Source organism: Electrona antarctica (genome assembly GCF_951216825.1).
Source record: "Electrona antarctica genome assembly, chromosome: 4".
Taxonomy (NCBI): Eukaryota; Metazoa; Chordata; class Actinopteri; order Myctophiformes; family Myctophidae; genus Electrona; species Electrona antarctica.
This window is the reverse complement of record NC_136809.1, coordinates 8,246,454-8,272,639: the sequence shown is the minus strand read 5'-3', so window position 1 is coordinate 8,272,639 and position 26,186 is coordinate 8,246,454. Positions and strand designations below refer to the sequence as shown.

Sequence of the window (26,186 nt, the reverse complement as noted above, 5' to 3'; positions counted from 1 at the left end):
CATGGGGCCAGCACCCCAAAGGTACGCATGGGGCCAGCATCCCAAATTAACCCAAAGGTACGCATGGGGCCAGCACCCCAAATTAACCCAAAGGTACGCATGGGGCCAGCACTCCAAATTTGTAGCAAGTCCCGTTCATTGACAATAACAATCCAATTGATAGTAATTCAAAAAAATAGGTTTAACATTCGCCAACTTCATTCATTATGATGGTGGTCACCTCTCCCCAGCTCCACACACCAAACCCCAATATTTCATTACCGGTATATTATTTTACTATTCTCATATTTAGATGTTATACGTTGGGGCTATCTTTTCAAAATAAATGTCCAGCACATGTTTTTTGAAGGCTAGGTAAGTCTCATTCTGCTCATAAATTAAACAGTCACAGACTAATAATAGTTAAGAAGAGCAATACCAGTTCTGTAAATGTACTCTATTCCACCAAATAATACACACATTGATAGTGGTATCAATGAGGACACAGATCATTGAGCAGTCTCCAAAACGCTATCAATTAATATATCATTAAAATGAACCATCCCTGTTGAGCTGTTACATTGTGCAAACGTCTGAAATAAAGGTTGGTTGTAAAATTAACTGATTAAACTTTGTTTTAAACAATTTCAATTGTACAGATATGTTTTTTTAGATGCATGTTGTATAGACAGATGTTAAGTTCACTGTTTAACTGTTATCCTAGTTTCTTTGAGGCACTATAGTTTATATGTCATATTTATTTACCTTGTTTATTAAATAGAGTTGGGGCTATATCTTGCACCACCCTTAACCCTTATCCCTAAACATATTTGCCATTTCTTACTATTTAAAAAAACCTTTTAAAATAGTTCAAATAGCTGATCTACAAGCTCACAACGTGTAGTTGTAGATCGGCTAGTTGAACTATTTTAAAATGATTTTCAAAATAGTAATACTCTGCTTATTCTGATCTTGTGTTTGTTTGTAAGCCGCACTGCAACTACGATTAAAACTGTAATCGCCTCATTGCCATAATGACATAAATAAATGGATCGAGTATTGATTGGTAGTCTTGTAGCTAATACAAGCCATCGTTTGGGACACGTGACATAACGTAACATAAAGTAAAACAGGGAATTCTTAAATTCAAAATGTCATGGAATCCTTTTATGAATTTTAAAACAGACATTGTAACACAAGTTCAGAAGAAGAACCTTCAGTCAACCACAACATGGTGTAGAAGAACCTTCAGTAGAAGAACCTTCAGTCAACCACAACATGGTGTAGAAGAACCTTCAGTCAACCACAACATGGTGTAGAAGAACCTTCAGTCAACCACAACATGGTGTAGAAGAACCTTCAGTCAACCACAACATGGTGTAAAAGAAGAACCTTCAGTCAACCACAACATGGTGTAAAAGAAGAACCTTCAGTCAACCACAACATGGTGTAAAAGAAGAACCTTCAGTCAACCACAACATGGTGTAAAAGAAGAACCTTCAGTCAACCACAACATGGTGTAAAAGAATCTTCAGTCAACCACAACATGGTGTAGAAGAACCTTCAGTCAACCACAACATGGTGTAAAAGAACCTTCAGTCAACCACAACATGGTGTAAAAGAAGAACCTTCAGTCAACCACAACATGGTGTAAAAGAAGAACCTTCAGTCAACCACAACATGGTGTAGAAGAACCTTCAGTCAACCACAACATGGTGTAAAAGAAGAACCTTCAGTCAACCACAACATGGTGTAAAAGAACCTTCAGTCAACCACAACATGGTGTAAAAGAACCTTCAGTCAACCACAACATGGTGTAGAAGAACCTTCAGTCAACCACAACATGGTGTAAAAGAAGAACCTTCAGTCAACCACAACATGGTGTAAAGTCCAGTAGAGAGAATAAAACAACGTATTGAAAAATGCGGAGGTGAAACAGCAGAGGTGAACAGAACAGAATGCGGAGGTGAAACAGCAGAGGTGAACAGAACAGAAATGACATAAATGCGGAGGTGAAACTGCAGAGGTGAACAGAACAGAAATGCCATAAATGCGGAGGTGAAACAGCAGAGGTGAACAGAACAGAAATGACATAAATGCGGAGGTGAAACAGCAGAGGTGAACAGAACAGAAATGACATAAATGCGGAGGTGAAACAGCAGAGGTGAACAGAACAGAAATGCGGAGGTGAAACAGCAGAGGTGAACAGAACATAAATGCGGAGGTGAAACAGCAGAGGTGAACAGAACAGAAATGACATAAATGCGGAGGTGAAACAGCAGAGGTGAACAGAACAGAAATGACATAAATGCGGAGGTGAAACAGCAGAGGTGAACAGAACAGAAATGACATAAATGCGGAGGTGAAACAGCAGAGGTGAACAGAACAGAAATGACATAAATGCGGAGGTGAAACAGCAGAGGTGAACAGAACAGAAATGACATAAATGCGGAGGTGAAACAGCAGAGGTGAACAGAACAGAAATGACATAAATGCGGAGGTGAAACAGCAGAGGTGAACAGAACAGAAATGACATAAATGCGGAGGTGAAACAGCAGAGGTGAACAGAACATAAATGCGGAGGTGAAACAGCAGAGGTGAACAGAACAGAAATGACATAAATTCCACAGGGATTTACACCATTGAATAGTTTCCTCACTGAATGCCACACTATTGATCCATAATGTATAAATGATAGATAAGGGTTCAGGACACTATTGATCCATAATGTATAAATGATAGATAAGGGTTCAGGACAACGAGGCCTTTTCGTGGAGGGGTCAGTCTGAAATTTGGACTGAGACTGTTTTTCGTCTGTGGTACTGTTACTATAAAACAGATGATATACTTAGTCAAACAAACCAGAGTACCACACGGTTATTGCTAAGAAAATGTTACCACAGAGTACCACACGGTTATTGCTAAGAAAAGGTTACCACAGAGTACCACAGAGTACCACACGGTTATTGCTAAGAAAAGGTTACCACAGAGTACCACAGAGTACCACAGAGTACCACACGGTTATTGCTAAGAAAAGGTTACCACAGAGTACCACACGGTTATTGCTAAGAAAAGGTTACCACAGAGTACCACAGAGTACCACACGGTTATTAAAAAGTGGGAGTGATTCCCCGTTAATTAAGTCAGAGAGCTGGACTAGAACACTGTTTCTCAACGTCGGGTCCGGGGACCACCAGGGGTACCAAATGGACCCTTAAGGGTCTGTAAAGGGACCACCAGGGGTACCAAATGGACCCTTAAGGGTCTGTAAAGGGACCACCAGGGGTACCAAATGGACCCTTAAGGGTCTGTAAAGGGCCGTTCCCACCAAGCACGATAACTAGAACGATAATGATTTGTGTCCACACTGTTGAATGAGAACGTTAACATTCTTATATATTATAATATTATCTGACATCATTGTTATACCATATTAGATTATCGTACACCATTACATTTATTATTATTGCTATTGCTACTACTTGTATTTGCCGTATCTCCTCCCTGTCTCTCTCTCTCTCTCTATTCTTCTTTCCATTTCCCTTCCCCGACACGGTCGAGGAAGATGGCCGTCCACCCAATTGCTTGGATTGGGTGGGATCTCTGTCGGTTTTCTGCTCTACATGTAGTGTCTTGAGACGACTTGTTGTGATTTGACACTTAAATAAAATTGTATTGAAATTACATTGAATTGAACGTTTTGTAAACGAGAGAGCAGAGAGAGAGAGAGAATTCTCCACCTCTGTGGCGCAAGACACTATGGATAATATGACTGTGATGATTAATTAAAAGGAGGTGAGATAGTTGTAGGCTGTCTGAGCCTGGTGAAGCCAGCTATAGACTACCGCCCTACCGGCTAGCGTTCGCTATTCATAATAGTCTCCTCATCTCCCTTCATAATAAAACCAGTAAACTACCACTGATTCCAACGGTAAGACCGATTGTATGGCAGTATTGTATTCTGGATACAATGGATTTTGATTGGCAGTCTATCGTTCAATAAATCACTCTGAAAGTGATCCATGTGATGTTGTAGATATCGTGCTTGGTGTAATCGTCGCTTAACTCGAGTGTACAAATGTACGCTACACTTGTACGTTACGCTTCCACCTGTGAAATGGGGGTCCGTCCGCGGCCCCAGTCAGTGCATATCAAAGCGGGGGTCCTTGAAATAAAAAAAAACAACAAAGGTTGAGAATCACTGGACTATACCATTGGCCCAGGTCCGTACTGGCCAGGCGGTGGACCGTTCCACTGCGGCTGAGGCTGGGCAGGGGCGTACATGGCTGGACCGCTAGGGGGGTACATGGCTGGACCGCTAGGGGGGTACATGGGGTTCTGCGGGGGATAGGTGGGGTTGAAACCCTACAAAGAGACAAAAAGACAAAAGACAGAGAGACGGAGAGAGGTTTGCCAAACATTCGTCATAATGATATTATCTAAAAACGAAAAAGGTATCATCGTTTGCCTCTGCACGACCATCACTACAGCTAGTAGACATTGTAGATATATAACAGACAGACAGAGTTACTAACCGGGCTGGGGGGAGGGCCATTCCACTGTCCCTGTCCACCTGGGGGTGGGTGTACCATAGGACCCTATCAGAACGCACGCACGCACGCACACGCGCGCGCACACGCACACGCACACACACACACACACACACACACACACACACACACACACAATTTACAATCTGGAGCATTTAGCAGATGCACTTATCCAGAGCGATAAGCAAGGCAATCACATAATGACTAGAGACAGTGTAGTAGTGACTAGAGACAGTGTAGTAGTAATAATGTCGACTAGAAACAGTGTAGTAGTGACTAGAGACAGTGTAGTAGTGACTAGAGACAGTGTAGTAGTGACTAGAGACAGTGTAGTAGTAATAATGTCGACTAGAAACAGTGTAGTAGTGACTAGAGACAGTGTAGTAGTGACTAGAGACAGTGTAGTAGTGACTAGAGACAGTGTAGTAGTAATAATGTCGACTAGAAACAGTGTAGTAGTGACTAGAGACAGTGTAGTAGTAATAATGTCGACTAGAGACAGTGTAGTAGTGACTAGAGACAGTGTAGTAGTAATAATGTCGACTAGAGACAGTGTAGTAGTGACTAGAGACAGTGTAGTAGTGACTAAAGACAGTGTAGTAGTAATAATGTCGACTAGAGACAGTGTAGTAGTGACTAGAGACAGTGTAGTAGTGACTAGAGACAGTGTAGTAGTGACTAGAGACAGTGTAGTAGTGACTAGAGACAGTGTAGTAGTAATAATGTCGACTAGAAACAGTGTAGTAGTGACTAGAGACAGTGTAGTAGTAATAATGTCGACTAGAGACAGTGTAGTAGTGACTAGAGACAGTGTAGTAGTAATAATGTCGACTAGAGACAGTGTAGTAGTGACTAGAGACAGTGTAGTAGTGACTAAAGACAGTGTAGTAGTAATAATGTCGACTAGAGACAGTGTAGTAGTGACTAGAGACAGTGTAGTAGTGACTAGAGACAGTGTAGTAGTGACTAGAGACAGTGTAGTAGTGTCTAGAGACAGTGTAGTAGTGGAGACTAGAGACAGCAGAGGTGAACAGAACAGAATGCGGAGGTGAAACAGCAGAGGTGAACAGAACAGAAATGCCATAAATGCGGAGGTGAAACAGCAGAGGTGAACAGAACAGAAATGACATAAATGCGGAGGTGAAACAGCAGAGGTGAACAGAACAGAAATGACATAAATGCGGAGGTGAAACAGCAGAGGTGAACAGAACAGAAATGACATAAATGCGGAGGTGAAACAGCAGAGGTGAACAGAACATAAATGCGGAGGTGAAACAGCAGAGGTGAACAGAACATAAATGCGGAGGTGAAACAGCAGAGGTGAACAGAACATAAATGCGGAGGTGAAACAGCAGAGGTGAACAGAACATAAATGCGGAGGTGAAACAGCAGAGGTGAACAGAACAGAAATGACATAAATTCCACAGGGATTTACACCATTGAATAGTTTCCTCACTGAATGACAGTGTAGTAGTGACTAGAGACAGTGTAGTAGTAATAATGTCGACTAGAAACAGTGTAGTAGTGACTAGAGACAGTGTAGTAGTAATAATGTCGACTAGAGACAGTGTAGTAGTGACTAGAGACAGTGTAGTAGTAATAATGTCGACTAGAGACAGTGTAGTAGTGACTAGAGACAGTGTAGTAGTAATAATGTCGACTAGAGACAGTGTAGTAGTGACTAGAGACAGTGTAGTAGTGACTAAAGACAGTGTAGTAGTAATAATGTCGACTAGAGACAGTGTAGTAGTGACTAGAGACAGTGTAGTAGTGACTAGAGACAGTGTAGTAGTGACTAGAGACAGTGTAGTAGTGTCTAGAGACAGTGTAGTAGTGGAGACTAGAGACAGTGTAGTAGTGGAGACTAAAGACAGTGTAGTAGTGACTAGAGACAGTGTAGTAGTGGAGACTAGAGACAGTGTAGTAGTGACTAGAGACAGCGTAGTAGTGGAGACTAGAGACAGTGTAGTAGTGTCTAGAGACAGTGTAGTAGTGGAGACTAGAGACAGTGTAGTAGTGTCTAGAGACAGTGTAGTAGTGACTAGAGACAGTGTAGTAGTGACTAGAGACAGTGTAGTAGTGACTAGAGACAGTGTAGTAGTGACTAGAGACAGTGTAGTAGAGACTAGAGACAGTGTAGTAGTGACTAGAGACAGTGTAGTAGTGACTAGAGACAGTGTAGTAGTGACTAGAAACAGTGTAGTAGTGACTAGAGGCAGTGTAGTAGAGACTAGAGACAGTGTAGTAGTGACTAGAGACAGTGTAGTAGTGACTAGAGACAGTGTAGTAGTGACTAGAGACAGTGTAGTAGTGACTAGAGACAGTGTAGTAGTGACTAGAGACAGTGTAGTAGTGACTAGAGACAGTGTAGTAGAGACTAGAGACAGTGTAGTAGTGACTAGAGACAGTGTAGTAGTGACTAGAGACAGTGTAGTAGTGACTAGAGACAGTGTAGTAGTGACTAGAGACAGTGTAGTAGTGGAGACTAGAGACAGTGTAGTAGTGTCTAGAGACAGTGTAGTAGTGGAGACTAGAGACAGTGTAGTAGTGACTAGAGACAGTGTAGTAGACTAGACTAGAGACAGTGTAGTAGTGACTAGAGACAGTGTAGTAGTGACTAGAGACAGTGTAGTAGTGGAGACTAGAGACAGTGTAGTAGTGACTAGAGACAGTGTAGTAGTGACTAGAGACAGTGTAGTAGTGGAGACTAGAGACAGTGTAGTAGTGTCTAGAGACAGTGTAGTAGAGACTAGAGACAGTGTAGTAGAGACTAGAGACAGTGTAGTAGAGACTAGAGACAGTGTAGTAGTGACTAGAGACAGTGTAGTAGTGACTAGATACAGTGTAGTAGTGACTAGAGACAGTGTAGTAGTGACTAGAGACAGTGTAGTAGTGACGAGATACAGTGTAGTAGAGACTAGAGACAGTGTAGTAGAGACTAGAGACAGTGTAGTAGTGACTAGAGACAGTGTAGTAGTGACTAGAGACAGTGTAGTAGTGACTAGAGACAGTGTAGTAGTGCCTCTAGAGACAGTGTAGTAGTGACTAGAGACAGTGTAGTAGAGACTAGAGACAGTGTAGTAGAGACTAGAGACAGTGTAGTAGTGACTAGAGACAGTGTAGTAGTGACTAGAGACAGTGTAGTAGTGACTAGAGACAGTGTAGTAGTGCCTCTAGAGACCGTGTAGTAGAGACTAGAGACAGTGTAGTAGTGACTAGAGACAGTGTAGTAGAGACTAGAGACAGTGTAGTAGAGACTAGAGACAGTGTAGTAGTGACTAGAGACAGTGTAGTAGTGACTAGAGACAGTGTAGTAGTGACTAGAGACAGTGTAGTAGTGACTAGAGACAGTGTAGTAGTGACTAGAGACAGTGTAGTAGTGCCTCTAGAGACCGTGTAGTAGTGACTAGAGACAGTGTAGTAGTGACTAGAGACAGTGTAGTAGAGACTAGAGACAGTGTAGTAGTGACTAGAGACAGTGTAGTAGAGACTAGAGACAGTGTAGTAGAGACTAGAGACAGTGTAGTAGTGACTAGAGACAGTGTAGTAGTGACTAGAGACAGTGTAGTAGAGACTAGAGACAGTGTAGTAGTGACTAGAGACAGTGTAGTAGTGACTAGAGACAGTGTAGTAGAGACTAGAGACAGTGTAGTAGAGACTAGAGACAGTGTAGTAGAGACTAGAGACAGTGTAGTAGTGACTAGAGACAGTGTAGTAGTGCCTCTAGAGACAGTGTAGTAGTGACTAGAGACAGTGTAGTAGTGACTAGAGACAGTGTAGTAGTGACTAGAGACAGTGTAGTAGTGCCTCTAGAGACAGTGTAGTAGTGCCTCTAGAGACAGTGTAGTAGTGACTAGAGACAGTGTAGTAGTGACTAGAGACAGTGTAGTAGAGACTAGAGACAGTGTAGTAGTGACTAGAGACAGTGTAGTAGAGACTAGAGACAGTGTAGTAGTGACTAGAGACAGTGTAGTAGTGACTAGAGACAGTGTAGTAGTGACTAGAGACAGTGTAGTAGTGACTAGAGACAGTGTAGTAGTGCCTCTAGAGACAGTGTAGTAGAGACTAGATACAGTGTAGTAGTGACTAGAGACAGTGTAGTAGAGACTAGAGACAGTGTAGTAGTGACTAGAGACAGTGTAGTAGTGACTAGAGACAGTGTAGTAGTGCCTCTAGAGACAGTGTAGTAGTGCCTCTAGAGACAGTGTAGTAGAGACTAGATACAGTGTAGTAGTGACTAGAGACAGTGTAGTAGAGACTAGAGACAGTGTAGTAGTGACTAGAGACAGTGTAGTAGAGACTAGAGACAGTGTAGTAGTGGAGACTAGAGACAGTGTAGTAGACTAGAGACAGTGTAGTAGAGACTAGAGACAGTGTAGTAGTGACTAGAGACAGTGTAGTAGTGACTAGAGACAGTGTAGTAGTGACTAGAGACAGTGTAGTAGTGACTAGAGACAGTGTAGTAGTGACTAGATACAGTGTAGTAGAGACTAGAGACAGTGTAGTAGAGACTAGAGACAGTGTAGTAGTGACTAGAGACAGTGTAGTAGTGACTAGAGACAGTGTAGTAGTGACTAGAGACAGTGTAGTAGTGCCTCTAGAGACAGTGTAGTAGTGACTAGAGACAGTGTAGTAGTGACTAGAGACAGTGTAGTAGAGACTAGAGACAGTGTAGTAGAGACTAGAGACAGTGTAGTAGAGACTAGAGACAGTGTAGTAGTGACTAGAGACAGTGTAGTAGTGACTAGAGACAGTGTAGTAGTGCCTCTAGAGACCGTGTAGTAGAGACTAGAGACAGTGTAGTAGTGACTAGAGACAGTGTAGTAGAGACTAGAGACAGTGTAGTAGAGACTAGAGACAGTGTAGTAGTGACTAGAGACAGTGTAGTAGTGACTAGAGACAGTGTAGTAGTGACTAGAGACAGTGTAGTAGTGCCTCTAGAGACAGTGTAGTAGTGCCTCTAGAGACAGTGTAGTAGTGACTAGAGACAGTGTAGTAGAGACTAGAGACAGTGTAGTAGTGACTAGAGACAGTGTAGTAGTGACTAGAGACAGTGTAGTAGTGACTAGAGACAGTGTAGTAGTGCCTCTAGAGACAGTGTAGTAGTGACTAGAGACAGTGTAGTAGTGACTAGACAGTGTAGTAGTGACTAGAGACAGTGTAGTAGTGCCTCTAGAGACAGTGTAGTAGTGCCTCTAGAGACAGTGTAGTAGTGACTAGAGACAGTGTAGTAGTGACTAGAGACAGTGTAGTAGAGACTAGAGACAGTGTAGTAGAGACTAGAGACAGTGTAGTAGTGACTAGAGACAGTGTACTAGTGCCTCTAGAGACAGTGTAGTAGAGACTAGAGACAGTGTAGTAGTGACTAGAGACAGTGTAGTAGAGACTAGAGACAGTGTAGTAGTGACTAGAGACAGTGTAGTAGTGACTAGAGACAGTGTAGTAGTGCCTCTAGAGACAGTGTAGTAGAGACTAGATACAGTGTAGTAGTGACTAGAGACAGTGTAGTAGAGACTAGATACAGTGTAGTAGTGACTAGAGACAGTGTAGTAGTGACTAGAGACAGTGTAGTAGTGCCTCTAGAGACAGTGTAGTAGAGACTAGATACAGTGTAGTAGTGACTAGAGACAGTGTAGTAGTGACTAGAGACAGTGTAGTAGTGACTAGAGACAGTGTAGTAGTGACTAGAGACAGTGTAGTAGTGACTAGAGACAGTGTAGTAGAGACTAGATACAGTGTAGTAGTGACTGGAGACAGTGTAGTAGAGACTAGAGACAGTGTAGTAGTGACTAGAGACAGTGTAGTAGTGACTAGAGACAGTGTAGTAGTGACTAGAGACAGTGTAGTAGACTAGAGACAGTGTAGTAGAGACTAGAGACAGTGTAGTAGTGACTAGAGACAGTGTAGTAGTGACTAGAGACAGTGTACTAGTGCCTCTAGAGACAGTGTAGTAGTGACTAGAGACAGTGTAGTAGTGACTAGAGACAGTGTAGTAGTGACTAGAGACAGTGTAGTAGTGACTAGAGACAGTGTAGTAGTGCCTCTAGAGACAGTGTAGTAGAGACTAGATACAGTGTAGTAGTGACTAGAGACAGTGTAGTAGAGACTAGAGACAGTGTAGTAGTGACTAGAGACAGTGTAGTAGTGACTAGAGACAGTGTAGTAGTGCCTCTAGAGACAGTGTAGTAGTGCCTCTAGAGACAGTGTAGTAGAGACTAGATACAGTGTAGTAGTGACTAGAGACAGTGTAGTAGAGACTAGAGACAGTGTAGTAGTGACTAGAGACAGTGTAGTAGAGACTAGAGACAGTGTAGTAGTGGAGACTAGAGACAGTGTAGTAGACTAGAGACAGTGTAGTAGAGACTAGAGACAGTGTAGTAGTGACTAGAGACAGTGTAGTAGTGACTAGAGACAGTGTAGTAGTGACTAGAGACAGTGTAGTAGTGACTAGAGACAGTGTAGTAGTGACTAGATACAGTGTAGTAGAGACTAGAGACAGTGTAGTAGAGACTAGAGACAGTGTAGTAGTGACTAGAGACAGTGTAGTAGTGACTAGAGACAGTGTAGTAGTGACTAGAGACAGTGTAGTAGTGCCTCTAGAGACAGTGTAGTAGTGACTAGAGACAGTGTAGTAGTGACTAGAGACAGTGTAGTAGAGACTAGAGACAGTGTAGTAGAGACTAGAGACAGTGTAGTAGAGACTAGAGACAGTGTAGTAGTGACTAGAGACAGTGTAGTAGTGACTAGAGACAGTGTAGTAGTGCCTCTAGAGACCGTGTAGTAGAGACTAGAGACAGTGTAGTAGTGACTAGAGACAGTGTAGTAGAGACTAGAGACAGTGTAGTAGAGACTAGAGACAGTGTAGTAGTGACTAGAGACAGTGTAGTAGTGACTAGAGACAGTGTAGTAGTGACTAGAGACAGTGTAGTAGTGCCTCTAGAGACAGTGTAGTAGTGCCTCTAGAGACAGTGTAGTAGTGACTAGAGACAGTGTAGTAGAGACTAGAGACAGTGTAGTAGTGACTAGAGACAGTGTAGTAGTGACTAGAGACAGTGTAGTAGTGACTAGAGACAGTGTAGTAGTGCCTCTAGAGACAGTGTAGTAGTGACTAGAGACAGTGTAGTAGTGACTAGAGACAGTGTAGTAGTGACTAGAGACAGTGTAGTAGTGCCTCTAGAGACAGTGTAGTAGTGCCTCTAGAGACAGTGTAGTAGTGACTAGAGACAGTGTAGTAGTGACTAGAGACAGTGTAGTAGAGACTAGAGACAGTGTAGTAGAGACTAGAGACAGTGTAGTAGTGACTAGAGACAGTGTAGTAGTGACTAGAGACAGTGTACTAGTGCCTCTAGAGACAGTGTAGTAGAGACTAGAGACAGTGTAGTAGTGACTAGAGACAGTGTAGTAGAGACTAGAGACAGTGTAGTAGTGACTAGAGACAGTGTAGTAGTGACTAGAGACAGTGTAGTAGTGCCTCTAGAGACAGTGTAGTAGAGACTAGATACAGTGTAGTAGTGACTAGAGACAGTGTAGTAGAGACTAGATACAGTGTAGTAGTGACTAGAGACAGTGTAGTAGTGACTAGAGACAGTGTAGTAGTGCCTCTAGAGACAGTGTAGTAGAGACTAGATACAGTGTAGTAGTGACTAGAGACAGTGTAGTAGTGACTAGAGACAGTGTAGTAGTGACTAGAGACAGTGTAGTAGTGACTAGAGACAGTGTAGTAGTGACTAGAGACAGTGTAGTAGAGACTAGATACAGTGTAGTAGTGACTGGAGACAGTGTAGTAGAGACTAGAGACAGTGTAGTAGTGACTAGAGACAGTGTAGTAGTGACTAGAGACAGTGTAGTAGTGACTAGAGACAGTGTAGTAGACTAGAGACAGTGTAGTAGAGACTAGAGACAGTGTAGTAGTGACTAGAGACAGTGTAGTAGTGACTAGAGACAGTGTAGTAGTGACTAGAGACAGTGTAGTAGTGACTAGAGACAGTGTAGTAGAGACTAGAGACAGTGTAGTAGAGACTAGAGACAGTGTAGTAGTGACTAGAGACAGTGTAGTAGTGACTAGAGACAGTGTAGTAGACTAGAGACAGTGTAGTAGAGACTAGAGACAGTGTAGTAGTGACTAGAGACAGTGTAGTAGTGACTAGAGACAGTGTAGTAGTGACTAGAGACAGTGTAGTAGTGACTAGAGACAGTGTAGTAGAGACTAGAGACAGTGTAGTAGAGACTAGAGACAGTGTAGTAGTGACTAGAGACAGTGTAGTAGTGCCTCTAGAGACAGTGTAGTAGTGACTAGAGACAGTGTAGTAGTGGAGACTAGAGACAGTGTAGTAGAGACTAGATACAGTGTAGTAGTGACTAGAGACAGTGTAGTAGAGACTAGAGACAGTGTAGTAGTGGAGACTAGAGACAGTGTAGTAGTGACTAGAGACAGTGTAGTAGTGCCTCTAGAGACAGTGTAGTAGAGACTAGAGACACAGTGTAGTAGAGACTAGAGACAGTGTAGTAGTGACTAGAGACAGTGTAGTAGTGACTAGAGACAGTGTAGTAGTGTCTCTAGAGACAGTGTAGTAGTGGTAAGGTAATCACATAATGTCGACTAGAGACAGTGTAGTAGTGCCTCAAGAAACTGCGATCCCAGGTAAACCAAGGACCTATAGTAGCATCAGTCTAAAGAGCAAACCACACCAAAGGGTCGGGTCAAAACGTTTTTAAGGTCAACCACACCAACTCAATGAGTTGCATTGGTGTGGTTGACCTTAAAATACGTTTTGTCCCGACCCGACCCTTTGGTGTGGTTTGGGCTTAATATACAACCAAAATAACAATCTCTACATTGAAACTATAGGATATCGAGGTAAACCCCCTCCACGCGCGCGCACGCGCACGCGCACACGCACACGCACACACACACACCGATTGTTCACTATTATGCATGTCATGTGTTGCATACCGTCACGTTGGGGTCAGGGCCTCCGTGGTAGTTCACGTTGGGGTCAGGGCCTCCGTGGTAGTACATCTAGAAACACAGAGAAACGGCAGCAACATCAATGATTCCATGCATCCATAGAATGACTTCAGTCAGTGTGTTTTCAATCTAATCATGAACACAACACATTGTCCATCAATTCATCAACTCCTCCTTCGTTTTGCTCCCTCGCCATCATGCCCTGTTGATCTCATTCCTTCCACTCCTACACATTCTACTCTACTCTACTCTGTCTCTCTGTCTCTCTGTCTCTCTGTCCCTCTGTCTCTCTCTCTCTGTCTCTCTGTCTCTCTCTCTCTCTCTGTCTCTCTGTCTCTCTCTCTCGCCCTCATTTCTGTAACTAGGCTGTGTGGGAGGTTGTGCGGTCATCACAATGCAATGCTCGGCATCTGTCAATCTGTCAGCGTTTTGACCCGAGCAAAATCAGGTTTGTCAGAGTGGACTTGCGGCGCAGCATACCTAACCGTCAGGGAATCCGACAGGCATCTCAACATTATGCATGGAAAGGATAATGTTCACAAGGACCTCCTCCAGGTCCTTGTGGAGTTTAGGATAATGTCCACAAGGACCTCCTCCAGGTCCTTGTGGAGTTTAGGATAATGTCTACAAGGACGTAGCGCGCCACTCGATGCCGCGCTATGAGCTTGTAGATCTGCTATTTTTCAATAGCTAAAGCATAACATAATGCTAACACCAACAGGGGTTCCCGCCCAAAATGGGTTAAGAATAAGTAGGTAGAAGTAATTAACATTGATGGAATATTCAGAAAATATCAGTCGTTACAACACACACATAACAATAATATGACTAATATATAAAATATATATACCAGTATATACTTTAAAAAAAAAGGACATCCAAAAACTATCCAAATGTACGTGGGCAGCCAGCATGAAATTTCATCTCTGTCTTTTTTTTACTTCCTGCTTCTCAGACCGGTTTCTGAGAATTTATTTTCATAAACATAATTACGGTAAAGAAATAAACCCGACCTTTCTTACGCTCTGATTGGTGAGACATGACCGTTTCACAAATCAATCACACGTGATGATTCCTGTGGTCGGATCTCAGATTGATAAACGAGGGCCATCGTCTCTCTCTCTGTCTCTCTCTCCGTCTCTCTCTCTGTCTCTCTCTCTGTCTCTCCCACACGCCTCTTGAGGCCCTTCTTTCCTCACATCTATTCTTCCTCTCCACCCTTCTCTGTGCCGTAGCATTTCACCTTTCCTCAACCCCACCCCCTTACCGCTCCGGGTCCTCCATCCCCCCCATATCACCACCACCCCGAACCCCTTACTGCTCCGGGTCCTAAATACCCCCCCCCCCCACCACCCCCACCCCCTTACCGCTCCGGGCCCAGGAGTGTTGTAGTCGGGTGGAGGCACACCAGGGCCATGTGGATCGGGGTGCACCATCTGCGGACTGCCCTGTTGAGAGAGAGACAGAGAGAACAGCATTTTTGTACTTATGTATTGTGATTTCTTCTTGTCTTTTAACCACCTCACAAAAGAGATTTCCGAAAGGAAAAATAAAGTACTTTGATGTAGAAGTTAAGTTGAACAGGTAAACGGCTGATTTGACTATTTGATCATGTAAGTGAACCTTGGCCTCCCTATTTTAGACATTTGCGCAAAACGGCTGATCTACAAGCTCACAGCACATCGCGATGCAACGTCTTGTGAGCTTGTATATTGTCTGTTTTTGTCGACGACATTTGGTGTAGACTGAAAAAGGAGCGGATCAGGTACAGAGCCAACTCGGGTAAAGTTGACTTACTTTCCGTGGTTATGGTCGTTGCACAGACACAGTGACACTGTGCCTGCGTACTCACATCGCTCCTGTTGTGAATAGATTTCTACACATCGCATAGACAAAACAGCAGAAGGTGGATGTCTGTGTGTGTGTGTGTGTGAGTGCGTGTGCGTGAGACAAGCATGAACACTGACAGTGTCAGGGGATCGCGCCCCGCTGTCGAGCGGTCCTCTCAATCTGACAGGCGTAGCTCCTGTCAGATTGTCTCAGTGTCCTCTGAATGGGATGACGTAATACAACTGTGCCAGACAGTGGCGTGCACAGACATTTAGAGGGGCAGGTGCTCAAGTAAAAAAAGGGCACCTTGTGCAGCGCGTGGAACCGGCCGGTTGCCTTAATCCATTTTGGGCGGGAACCCCTTTTGGTGTTAGCATTATGTTATGCTTTAGCTATTTAAAAATAGCAGATCTACAAGCTCATAGCGCGCCACCGAGTGGCGCGCTACGAGCTTGTAGGTCTGCTATTTTTGAAAAATCAAAAAAAAAAAAAAAAATGTTATTTTTTCTCTCAAAAGGGCACATTGCCAAAAGGGCAGGGGGTGCTCTAGCACCCCCTAGTGTCTATCTGTGCACGCCACTGGTGCCAGACCACTGTGGCGGTAACATTATCCCATCATATCGGATAAGAGCGTTGATCTGCTAAATGACTACATTGTAAAGTTGTATCGATGTAGCTATTCTATAAGCTATATATAATAGTAGCTACAGTATATATAATCCAAGGAAAAACAAACATAGCTTGCATACCTTGATTTTCTTTACACAAATTATATGTTTTCACTATATTGACCGACATATTTTAAGTAACTGTATCTATCTAGTTAGTTACCAGCTGACCAATATCGATTGAGAATGACATCACTCCCTCTTCAGGAACACCCATCTTGGAAAATGAGTGAAATGGGGAGTGCTTTCAGACTGAATAATGGAGTAAAACAAAATGTAAATGCAGGCAGAGCATCAGGCTATATTCTAGGGACTGTTGTTGGCCACTTTTCCTGAAAGTTTCGTTTTGTGTCTTTCTGTGCAAAGCTTCAGAGTTTTCCTGTAAAGTTATAGCCCGTCTGTTTCCTGTAGGGCAGACAGACACACCAGGCGATAACGATACCCTCTCCATTTGGGCGGGGTTATTATAGTGGAGCAAATCCTTGCTGTATTGCATTTGAAAGATTACATCTTCAGATGATGTGACTCAGCACTAGACTGGCTAAAGCCCGATTTATATTTTGTTGTACAATGACACCGCACACAGAAAATAGCCAACAAGATTTGTCTTTAGCTTTTCTGCTTTTATTGATAGTATCAAGTGAAGATAGACAGGAAAGAGAGAGAGAGGGAAGAGGAGAGACATGCAGCAAAGGTCGCCATGAGCCTATGTGGCATGCACCTGGACCACTTGGCCAGCGGGTGCCCCGTGATTTACGATTCTGTAAATCGTGTGGACGGGATTATCGGGACGTTGTAAAATGACGCGACGACGGGGGAAACAGTCACGTCAAATGTTGCCTTTTGGTCAGATGTTTCCCCATTTAAATAACCTCTTAAATGTAGACCTATTTATTAACCCACAATATAGGCTACTGTATTGTATATCAAAATGTATTACATTTACTTGCACAATGGGGAGACTTTAGTGTTGTCGTAAATTAATTATGCATTTACCTTGCAAACGTCAACTCTTTAGACTGCTTCAGACAGAACACCTACAGTAGGCTACTTAGCAGGTCGACACAATGGATGGACCATCACCATTGATAATATGTTGATAATATTCACAAACTGTGAATGGCCACTGCAGGCTTGCGTGCATCTGCAAAACTACCAGGGTGGCGCCCAGGACAGCCCTATACCGTCAGCTCACCCCTGTTCAGGACCCAGATCGGCTATTTTAACTTAGTTTGGGGTTTGGGGAAAACATCGAATGAACTGGAGCAAAAAGGTTTGGGAAGCCCTGGTGTAAGTAGTACAGCAGGTGAATGTACACTGTTAGTACCTGTACGATGGTGGTGAATGTACACCGTTAGTACCTGTACGATGGTGGTGAATGTACACTGTTAGTACCTGTACGATGGTGGTGAATGTACACTGTTAGTACCTGTACGATGGTGGTGAATGTACACTGTTAGTACCTGTACGATGGTGGTGAATGTACACTGTTAGTACCTGTACGATGGTGGTGAATGTACACTGTTAGTACCTGTACGATGGTGGTGAATGTACACTGTTAGTACCTGTACGATGGTGGTGAATGTACACTGTTAGTACCTGTACGATGGTGGTGAATGTACACTGTTAGTACCTGTACGATGGTGGTGCATGTACACTGTTAGTACCTGTACGATGGTGGTGAATGTACACTGTTAGTACCTGTACGATGGTGGTGAATGTACACTGTTAGTACCTGTACGATGGTGGTGAATGTACACTGTTAGTACCTGTACGATGGTGGTGAATGTACACTGTTAGTACCTGTACGATGGTGGTGAATGTACACTGTTAGTACCTGTACGATGGTGGTGAATGTACACTGTTAGTACCTGTACGATGGTGGTGAATGTACACTGTTAGTACCTGTACGATGGTGGTGAATGTACACTGTTAGTACCTGTACGATGGTGGTGAATGTACACTGTTAGTACCTGTACGATGGTGGTGAATGTACACTGTTAGTACCTGTACGATGGTGGTGAATGTACACTGTTAGTACCTGTACGATGGTGGTGAATGTACACTGTTAGTACCTGTACGATGGTGGTGAATGTACACTGTTAGTACCTGTACGATGGTGGTGAATGTACACTGTTAGTACCTGTACGATGGTGGTGAATGTACACTGTTAGTACCTGTACGATGGTGGTGAATGTACACTGTTAGTACCTGTACGATGGTGGTGAATGTACACTGTTAGTACCTGTACGATGGTGGTGTGCATGGTGGTGAATACAGTACACTGTTAGTACCTGTACGATGGTGGTGTGTGTGGTAGTGAATGTACACCGTTAGTACCTGTACGATGGTGGTGTGCGTGGTAGTGAATGTACACTGTTAGTACCTGTACGATGGTGGTGTGTGTGGTGGTGATTGTACACTGTTAGTACCTGTACGATGGTGGTGTGTGTGGTGGTGAATGTACACTGTTAGTACCTGTACGATGGTGGTGTGTGTGTGGTGGTGAATGTACACTGTTAGTACCTGTACGATGGTGGTGTGTGTGGTGGTGATTGTACACTGTTAGTACCTGTACGATGGTGGTGTGTGTGGTGGTGAATGTACACTGTTAGTACCTGTACGATGGTGGTGTGTGTGGTGGTGAATGTACACTGTTAGTACCTGTACGATGGTGGTGAATGTACACTGTTAGTACCTGTACGATGGTGGTGAATGTACACTGTTAGTACCTGTACGATGGTGGTGAATGTACACTGTTAGTACCTGTACGATGGTGGTGTGTATGGTGGTGAATGTACACTGTTAGTACCTGTACGATGGTGGTGTGCGTGGTGGTGAATGTACACCGTTAGTACCTGTACGATGGTGGTGTGTGTGGTGGTGAATGTACACTGTTAGTACCTGTACGATGGTGGTGTGCATGGTGGTGAATACAGTACACAGTTAGTACCTGTACGATGGTGGTGTGCATGGTGGTGAATACAGTACACAGTTAGTACCTGTACGATGGTGGTGTGCATGGTGGTGAATGTACACCGTTAGTACCTGTACGATGGTGGTGTGTGTGGTGGTGAATGTACACTGTTAGTACCTGTACGATGGTGGTGTGCATGGTGGTGAATGTACACCGTTAGTACCTGTACGATGGTGGTGTGTGTGGTGGTGAATGTACACTGTTAGTACCTGTACGATGGTGGTGAATGTACACTGTTAGTACCTGTACGATGGTGGTGTGTGTGGTAGTGAATGTACACTGTTAGTACCTGTACGATGGTGGTGAATGTACACTGTTAGTACCTGTACGATGGTGGTGAATGTACACTGTTAGTACCTGTACGATGGTGGTGTGCATGGTGGTGAATGTACACTGTTAGTACCTGTACGATGGTGGTGAATGTACACTGTTAGTACCTGTACGATGGTGGTGTGTGTGGTAGTGAATGTACACTGTTAGTACCTGTACGATGGTGGTGTGTGTGGTGGTGAATGTACACTGTTAGTACCTGTACGATGGTGGTGAATGTACACTGTTAGTACCTGTACGATGGTGGTGTGTGTGGTAGTGAATGTACACTGTTAGTACCTGTACGATGGTGGTGAATGTACACTGTTAGTACCTGTACGATGGTGGTGAATGTACACTGTTAGTACCTGTACGATGGTGGTGTGTGGTGGTGATTGTATACTGTTAGTGTACGATGGTGGTGTGCGTGGTAGTGAATGTACACTGTTAGTACCTGTACGATGGTGGTGTGTGTGGTAGTGAATGTACACTGTTAGTACCTGTACGATGGTGGTGTGCGTGGTAGTGAATGTACACTGTTAGTACCTGTACGATGGTGGTGAATGTACACTGTTAGTACCTGTACGATGGTGGTGAATGTACACTGTTAGTACCTGTACGATGGTGGTGTGCGTGGTGGTGAATGTACACTGTTAGTACCTGTACGATGGTGGTGAATGTATACTGTTAGTACCTGTACGATGGTGGTGTGCATGGTGGTGAATACAGTACACTGTTAGTACCTGTACGATGGTGGTGTGTGTGGTGGTGAATGTACACTGTTAGTACCTGTACGATGGTGGTGTGCGTGGTGGTGAATGTACACTGTTAGTACCTGTACGATGGTGGTGTGCATGGTGGTGAATACAGTACACTGTTAGTACCTGTACGATGGTGGTGTGCATGGTGGTGAATACAGTACACTGTTAGTACCTGTACGATGGTGGTGTGCGTGGTGGTGAATGTACACTGTTAGTACCTGTACGATGGTGGTGTGCGTGGTGGTGAATGTACACTGTTAGTACCTGTACGATGGTGGTGAATGTACACTGTTAGTACCTGTACGATGGTGGTGTGCGTGGTGGTGAATGTACACTGTTAGTACCTGTACGATGGTGGTGTGCGTGGTGGTGAATGTACACTGTTAGTACCTGTACGATGGTGGTGAATGTACACTGTTAGTACCTGTACGATGGTGGTGTGCATGGTGGTGAATGTACACTGTTAGTACCTGTACGATGGTGGTGTGCATGGTGGTGAATGTACACTGTTAGTACCTGTACGATGGTGGTGTGCATGGTGGTGAATACAGTACACTGTTAGTACCTGTACGATGGTGGTGTGCGTGGTGGTGAATGTACACTGTTAGTACCTGTACGATGGTGGTGAATGTACACTGTTAGTACCTGTACGATGGTGGTGTGCATGGTGGTGAATGTACACTGTTAGTACCTGTACGATGGTGGTGTGCATGGTGGTGAATGTACACTGTTAGTACCTGTACGATGGTGGTGTGCATGGTGGTGAATACAGTACACTGTTAGTACCTGTACGATGGTGGTGTGCGTGGTGGTGAATGTACACTGTTAGTACCTGTACGATGGTGGTGTGCGTGGTGGTGAATACAGTACACTGTTAGTACCTGTACGATGGTGGTGTGCATGGTGGTGAATGTACACTGTTAGTACCTGTACGATGGTGGTGTGCATGGTGGTGAATACAGTACACTGTTAGTACCTGTACGATGGTGGTGTGCATGGTGGTGAATACAGTACACTGTTAGTACCTGTACGATGGTGGTGTGCATGGTGGTGAATACAGTACACTGTTAGTACCTGTACGATGGTGGTGTGCATGGTGGTGAATACAGTACACTGTTAGTACCTGTACGATGGTGGTGTGCATGGTGGTGAATGTACACTGTTAGTACCTGTACGATGGTGGTGTGCATGGTGGTGAATACAGTACACTGTTAGTACCTGTACGATGGTGGTGTGCATGGTGGTGAATACAGTACACTGTTAGTACCTGTACGATGGTGGTGTGCGTGGTGGTGGCGGACGACTTCTGCTTGAAGATCTTCTTCCGACAGCAGCAGCACACTCCAGCGGGGATCCCCAGGAGCAAGAGGAGCGCCATGAGAGGGTTACCCCCGAACCCCTCATGATGGTCTGGGGATGGAACACACATGAGGGTTATTACCCCCTATGCCATCATGATGGTCTGGGCCTGCAGGGGTGGGCAACTTTGACGATGGAGAGGAGCCACTATATTTCCACACTCACTCCAGAGGGCCACATTGCATATTACTGTTGTAGCAAAAATAGCCGATCTACGCACTGCAACGCGTTTTGAGCTAGTAGATCAGCTATTTTTGCTATTATTTGAATTGAAATCCTGAATTCGTTTTTGCTATTTTTCAATTGGAATCCTGAAAAGTACAATTGTTATTTAATTTCAAATGCCTTTAATTATAGTTATGTTAACTTTATAAACTAAATATAAATACAATGGACATTAAAAAAAGACAATATTTTAATACTACTCATTAAGCTACTGAAGTAATTAAAGTGGGTCAGGTTTGCAAATCAATAATATATCAGTATATTTTGATATTATTAACCTGAGGGCCACATTAAGTGAAGGTGTGGGCCGCATGTGGCCCGTGGGCCACCGGTTGACCACGTATGGTCTGGGGAACAAACATGTATACAGTACTGTAAGAAGGCAGTGGTTCTCAAAAAAGTGGGGTTCGGTGTACCCCTGCAGCCTCTGTGGGGGTTCCAGGGGGTCCCCTGCAGCCTCTGTGGGGGTTCCAGGGGGTCCCCTGCAGCCTCTGTGGGGGTTCCAGGGGGTCCCCAGCAGCCTCTGTGGGGGTTCCAGGGGGTCCCCAGCAGCCTCTGTGGGGGTTCCAGGGGGTCCCCAGCAGCCCTTAGTGGGGGTTCCAGGGGGTCCCCCCTGCAGCCTCTGTGGGGGTTCCAGGGGGTCCCCCCTGCAGCCTCTGTGGGGGTTCCAGGGGGTCCCTTAGTGGGGGTTCCAGGGGGTCCCCCCTGCAGCCTCTGTGAGGGTTCCAGGGGGTCCCCCCTGCAGCCCTTAGTGGGGGTTCCAGGGGGTCCCTTAGTGGGGGTTCCAGGGGGTCCCTTAGTGGGGGTTCCAGGGGGTCCCTGCAGCCCTTAGTGGGGGTTCCAGGGGGTCCCTGCAGCCCTTAGTGGGGGTTCCAGGGGGTCCCCAGCAGCCTCTGTGGGGGTTCCAGGGGGTCCCTTAGTGGGGGTTCCAGGGGGTCCCTGCAGCCCTTAGTGGGGGTTCCAGGGGGTCCCTTAGTGGGGGTTCCAGGGGGTCCCTGCAGCCCTTAGTGGGGGTTCCAGGGGGTCCCTTAGTGGGGGTTCCAGGGGGTCCCTGCAGCCCTTAGTGGGGGTTCCATGGGGTCCCTTAGTGGGGGTTCCAGGGGGTCCCTGCAGCCCTTAGTGGGGGTTCCAGGGGGTCCTTTAGTGGGGGTTCCAGGGGGTCCCTTAGTGGGGGTTCCAGGGGGTCCCTGCAGCCCTTAGTGGGGGTTCCAGGGGGTCCCTTAGTGGGGGTTCCAGGGGGTCCCTTCGTGAGGGTTCCAGGGGGTCCCTGCAGCCCTTAGTAGGGGTTCCAGGGGGTCCCTTAGTGGGGGTTCCAGGGGGTCCCTGCAGCCCTTAGTGGGGGTTCCAGGGGGTCCCTTAGTGGGGGTTCCAGGGGGTCCCTGCAGCCCTTAGTGGGGGTTCCAGGGGGTCCCTTAGTGGGGGTTCCAGGGGGTCCCTGCAGCCCTTAGTGGGGGTTCCATGGGGTCCCTTAGTGGGGGTTCCAGGGGGTCCCTGCAGCCCTTAGTGGGGGTTCCAGGGGGTCCTTTAGTGGGGGTTCCAGGGGGTCCCTTAGTGGGGGTTCCAGGGGGTCCCTGCAGCCCTTAGTGGGGGTTCCAGGGGGTCCCTTAGTGGGGGTTCCAGGGGGTCCCTTAGTGGGGGTTCCAGGGGGTCCCTGCAGCCCTTAGATAAATGCTTTTTATATATATGTGATGTATTCCCATGCTTTTTGTTCTTGCTTAATGTAAATCGCTCTGGATTAAGGGGGTCCTTTTCAGATGGGGGACCACGGCCAAACATATCAATGTGGGGGTCCTTGTCACGGGACCGCGGCCAAACATATCAATGTGGGGGTCCTTGTCACGGGGCCGCGGCCAAACATATCAATGTGGGGGTCCTTGTCACGAAAACGTTTGAGAACTACAGATGCACCGTACGAGGAAGATCGTGTGGACGGGAATGATATAACATTGATGATGATAGAACATTAATATAAAACATAAATTATGGATTTTATGTATTAAAAAACCTTGAAAGATTGGCTTAAAACCGCGGGCCAATCAGACCACTTAACAGTCAGATGGGTGGACCGTGAATGCTTTCAAGATCTTCAAGCGGGCACTTTTCCAGAGAGGGTTGGGAAGCAGTGGTGTAGCCTTTGATCTACAGATCAATTCTCATGAGTGGCCCACATGTTGCCAAGAAAACGTGGCGTCTCATTTGATCTCAGCTTAAACTCGTAAAGCCACATAAACAAACATGTTCAGACATTTTTTAATCATCTGAGTAACATAATTATTAACATCCATGATCAGATGGATCATTCAAATTTTAAATGACACCCAGTTGCATCCAGGCGATGTATTTTCGTTCTGAGATTCAAATTTTAAATGACACCCAAATAATCCCACATGCTATTTTTTCTTGCTTGCCTTGGAAATAGTGTTTTACAAAAAAAAAGAAAACACTCAATAGGTTCCAAATTGGGCAGAACGCTGGTACTAGATTTTGAACTAGAAGCAGGAGAGAACATAAATGACTCCTAATACTTCTCTGATTGCTTGCCTATCTGTTTAGGAAGGAACTTCATGGGCTGGCCCCATAATTACATTCTTGCGTCATTAACTCAGTCAGTACGCAGCCTGAGATCCTCCACTCTTGAACATCACTGTCTTTTTGTATCACTTCTTGACCACTTAATTCCTCTATACCTACTGGAAGTAAAAGAGACCTGAGTTGGCAGTGGACTTAGTAAGTAAAAGAGACCTGAGTTGGACTTTGTGTGTTTTTTCCCCTCTAAGCCAAATCTCTTTGCTGAATATATAGGTAATCTACAAGCTCACCTCACAACCTGTCACCATGCGATACGTTGTGACTCGTGAGCTAGTAGAGTGGCTATTTTCGGCTATGTTACTCTCTCAAGTCGTTAAAACGTGCTTTTATTGAAAGGCCCTTTCAAAATGTTGAGGCTTTATTGTCTTTATTGTTTTTAATGTTTTTTTTTTACTTCACTGCGCTTTATATTTTATACAAGAGCGTTTGAGTGAATTTCCGCTAACTTTGTGGAGGTCTGGATGGACGTGAGAAAAGTAGATAATAGATGTTTGCCTCCTGTTAGCTCATTCTTTCTTTGTATACACGAGTATTATGCACATTTTCCGTTGAGGCGTGTTCGCTCAGTGGTGTGGGAAGGGGCTTACGGAAATTTGTTTTGGGTATTTTCCGTCGCCATATTGCATTCCAAAAACTTTCTTCTAATCCTATAGTCAAACTGGAACTGGAAGCTCTTTGTGTGGAAACTTTACACGTGTCTATATGTGTGTGTTAAAGCCCAGATGTCACTGTCACTTACTGACAATTATTGTCGGTATGCGGTCCTCTGGGGACAGGCGGCAATAGCCTCACACGACACTGGGGACAGGCGGCCATAGCCTCACACGACACTGGGGACAGGCGGCAATAGCCTCACACGACACTGGCCAGGGTATTATTTCCCTCTGCAGATTCCTGCGTGGCCACACAAGGCTAAGGCGGCATGGGGTGGGAGGATGAGAGAGAGAGAGAGAGAGAGAGAGAGAGAGAGAGAGAGCACAAAGAGGTGAGAGTGGAACCAAATGGACCCTTATCTTGCAACTCTGGAATTGCACAAATGGTACCAAATGGACCGTTCGTTACGAGTCCATTTGGTACCATTTTCTGCACTCCCAGATTGAATTTAACACTCAGGAAAAATATGGTGTGAGAGGAGGGCACGTAGCCAGGGGAGAGAAAAAGAGAGTGGGGTGCAGGAAAGCTAAAAATAGGCCAGTTTGTTGGCTTTAGCTCTGTAGCTTTATTGTTAAAAATAGAGTTCGCCCTGGCAGACTTTCAAGTCAAATGTCCACACAGTGTCATTCTCTAAATAAAGCTAATTCAATACCCACATGTGACACCTAAATTCAATTTGACATCAAGTTTGTTTTTGATAGGGAGGTCTCACAGAATGACACCAACACCCAAGCTGATCTGTGTGTCTGGGCCTGATCGTTTTGGCCAGAATTTTAGGGCCATGGCTAACAAAACATGTCATAATATTATTGTAATATTGTAACAATGTAGTACATTGAGTACCCGAGTACTCAAGGTTTGGGTTGGGTAGTTACCTTGCCATGATGTAACGCCAAATGTGGACAAGAAATCAAAAAGAATTGCTCCAGTGATTAGAAATTGATAATTCAAAATGTGCATTGTACGCTGAAACAGCTCTGTCACACTTTTAGTATGTAATCAAACACAAACAAAGTTGATTCAGACAATATAGAGCATCACCAATCCCAGTACTACTGGTACTACCACAGTACTACTGGTACTACCCACAGTAGTACCCACAGTACTACTGGTACTACCCACCAATCCCAGTACTACTGGTAAGTACTATTAACTTCCTGTTGATCCAAATGTTGACACGAGCATGTTTGCTTTAGCTGTTGCAGACAGTGCTTTTAACTCACTTTAAAGTAATACTAGGCAACTTGCAGTGTTTTGTACACAGAAGGAAGTTTGTTGGCATACAGAATTCAAACTTGGCCCTGCCCCTCCGGCCCG

At 44.8% G+C, this 26,186-nt stretch overlaps 1 protein-coding gene across 2 annotated transcripts in view; it reads right to left on the bottom strand.

Annotated features, from left to right (window-relative positions):
- Window positions 1-26,186, bottom strand: part of LOC306922204 (uncharacterized protein) — a 104,389-nt gene that overhangs the window by 46,328 nt on the left and 31,875 nt on the right. For both annotated transcript variants that reach the window (XM_079499606.1, XM_079499607.1), the window contains exons 8-12: window positions 21,310-21,452; window positions 14,865-14,945; window positions 13,483-13,548; window positions 4,515-4,577; window positions 4,192-4,344 (exon numbers count right to left, since the gene is read on the bottom strand). In XM_079499606.1, the coding sequence (XP_079355732.1) occupies window positions 4,192-4,344; window positions 4,515-4,577; window positions 13,483-13,548; window positions 14,865-14,945; window positions 21,310-21,452 (506 nt within the window). The remainder of the gene's footprint in view (window positions 1-4,191; window positions 4,345-4,514; window positions 4,578-13,482; window positions 13,549-14,864; window positions 14,946-21,309; window positions 21,453-26,186) is intronic.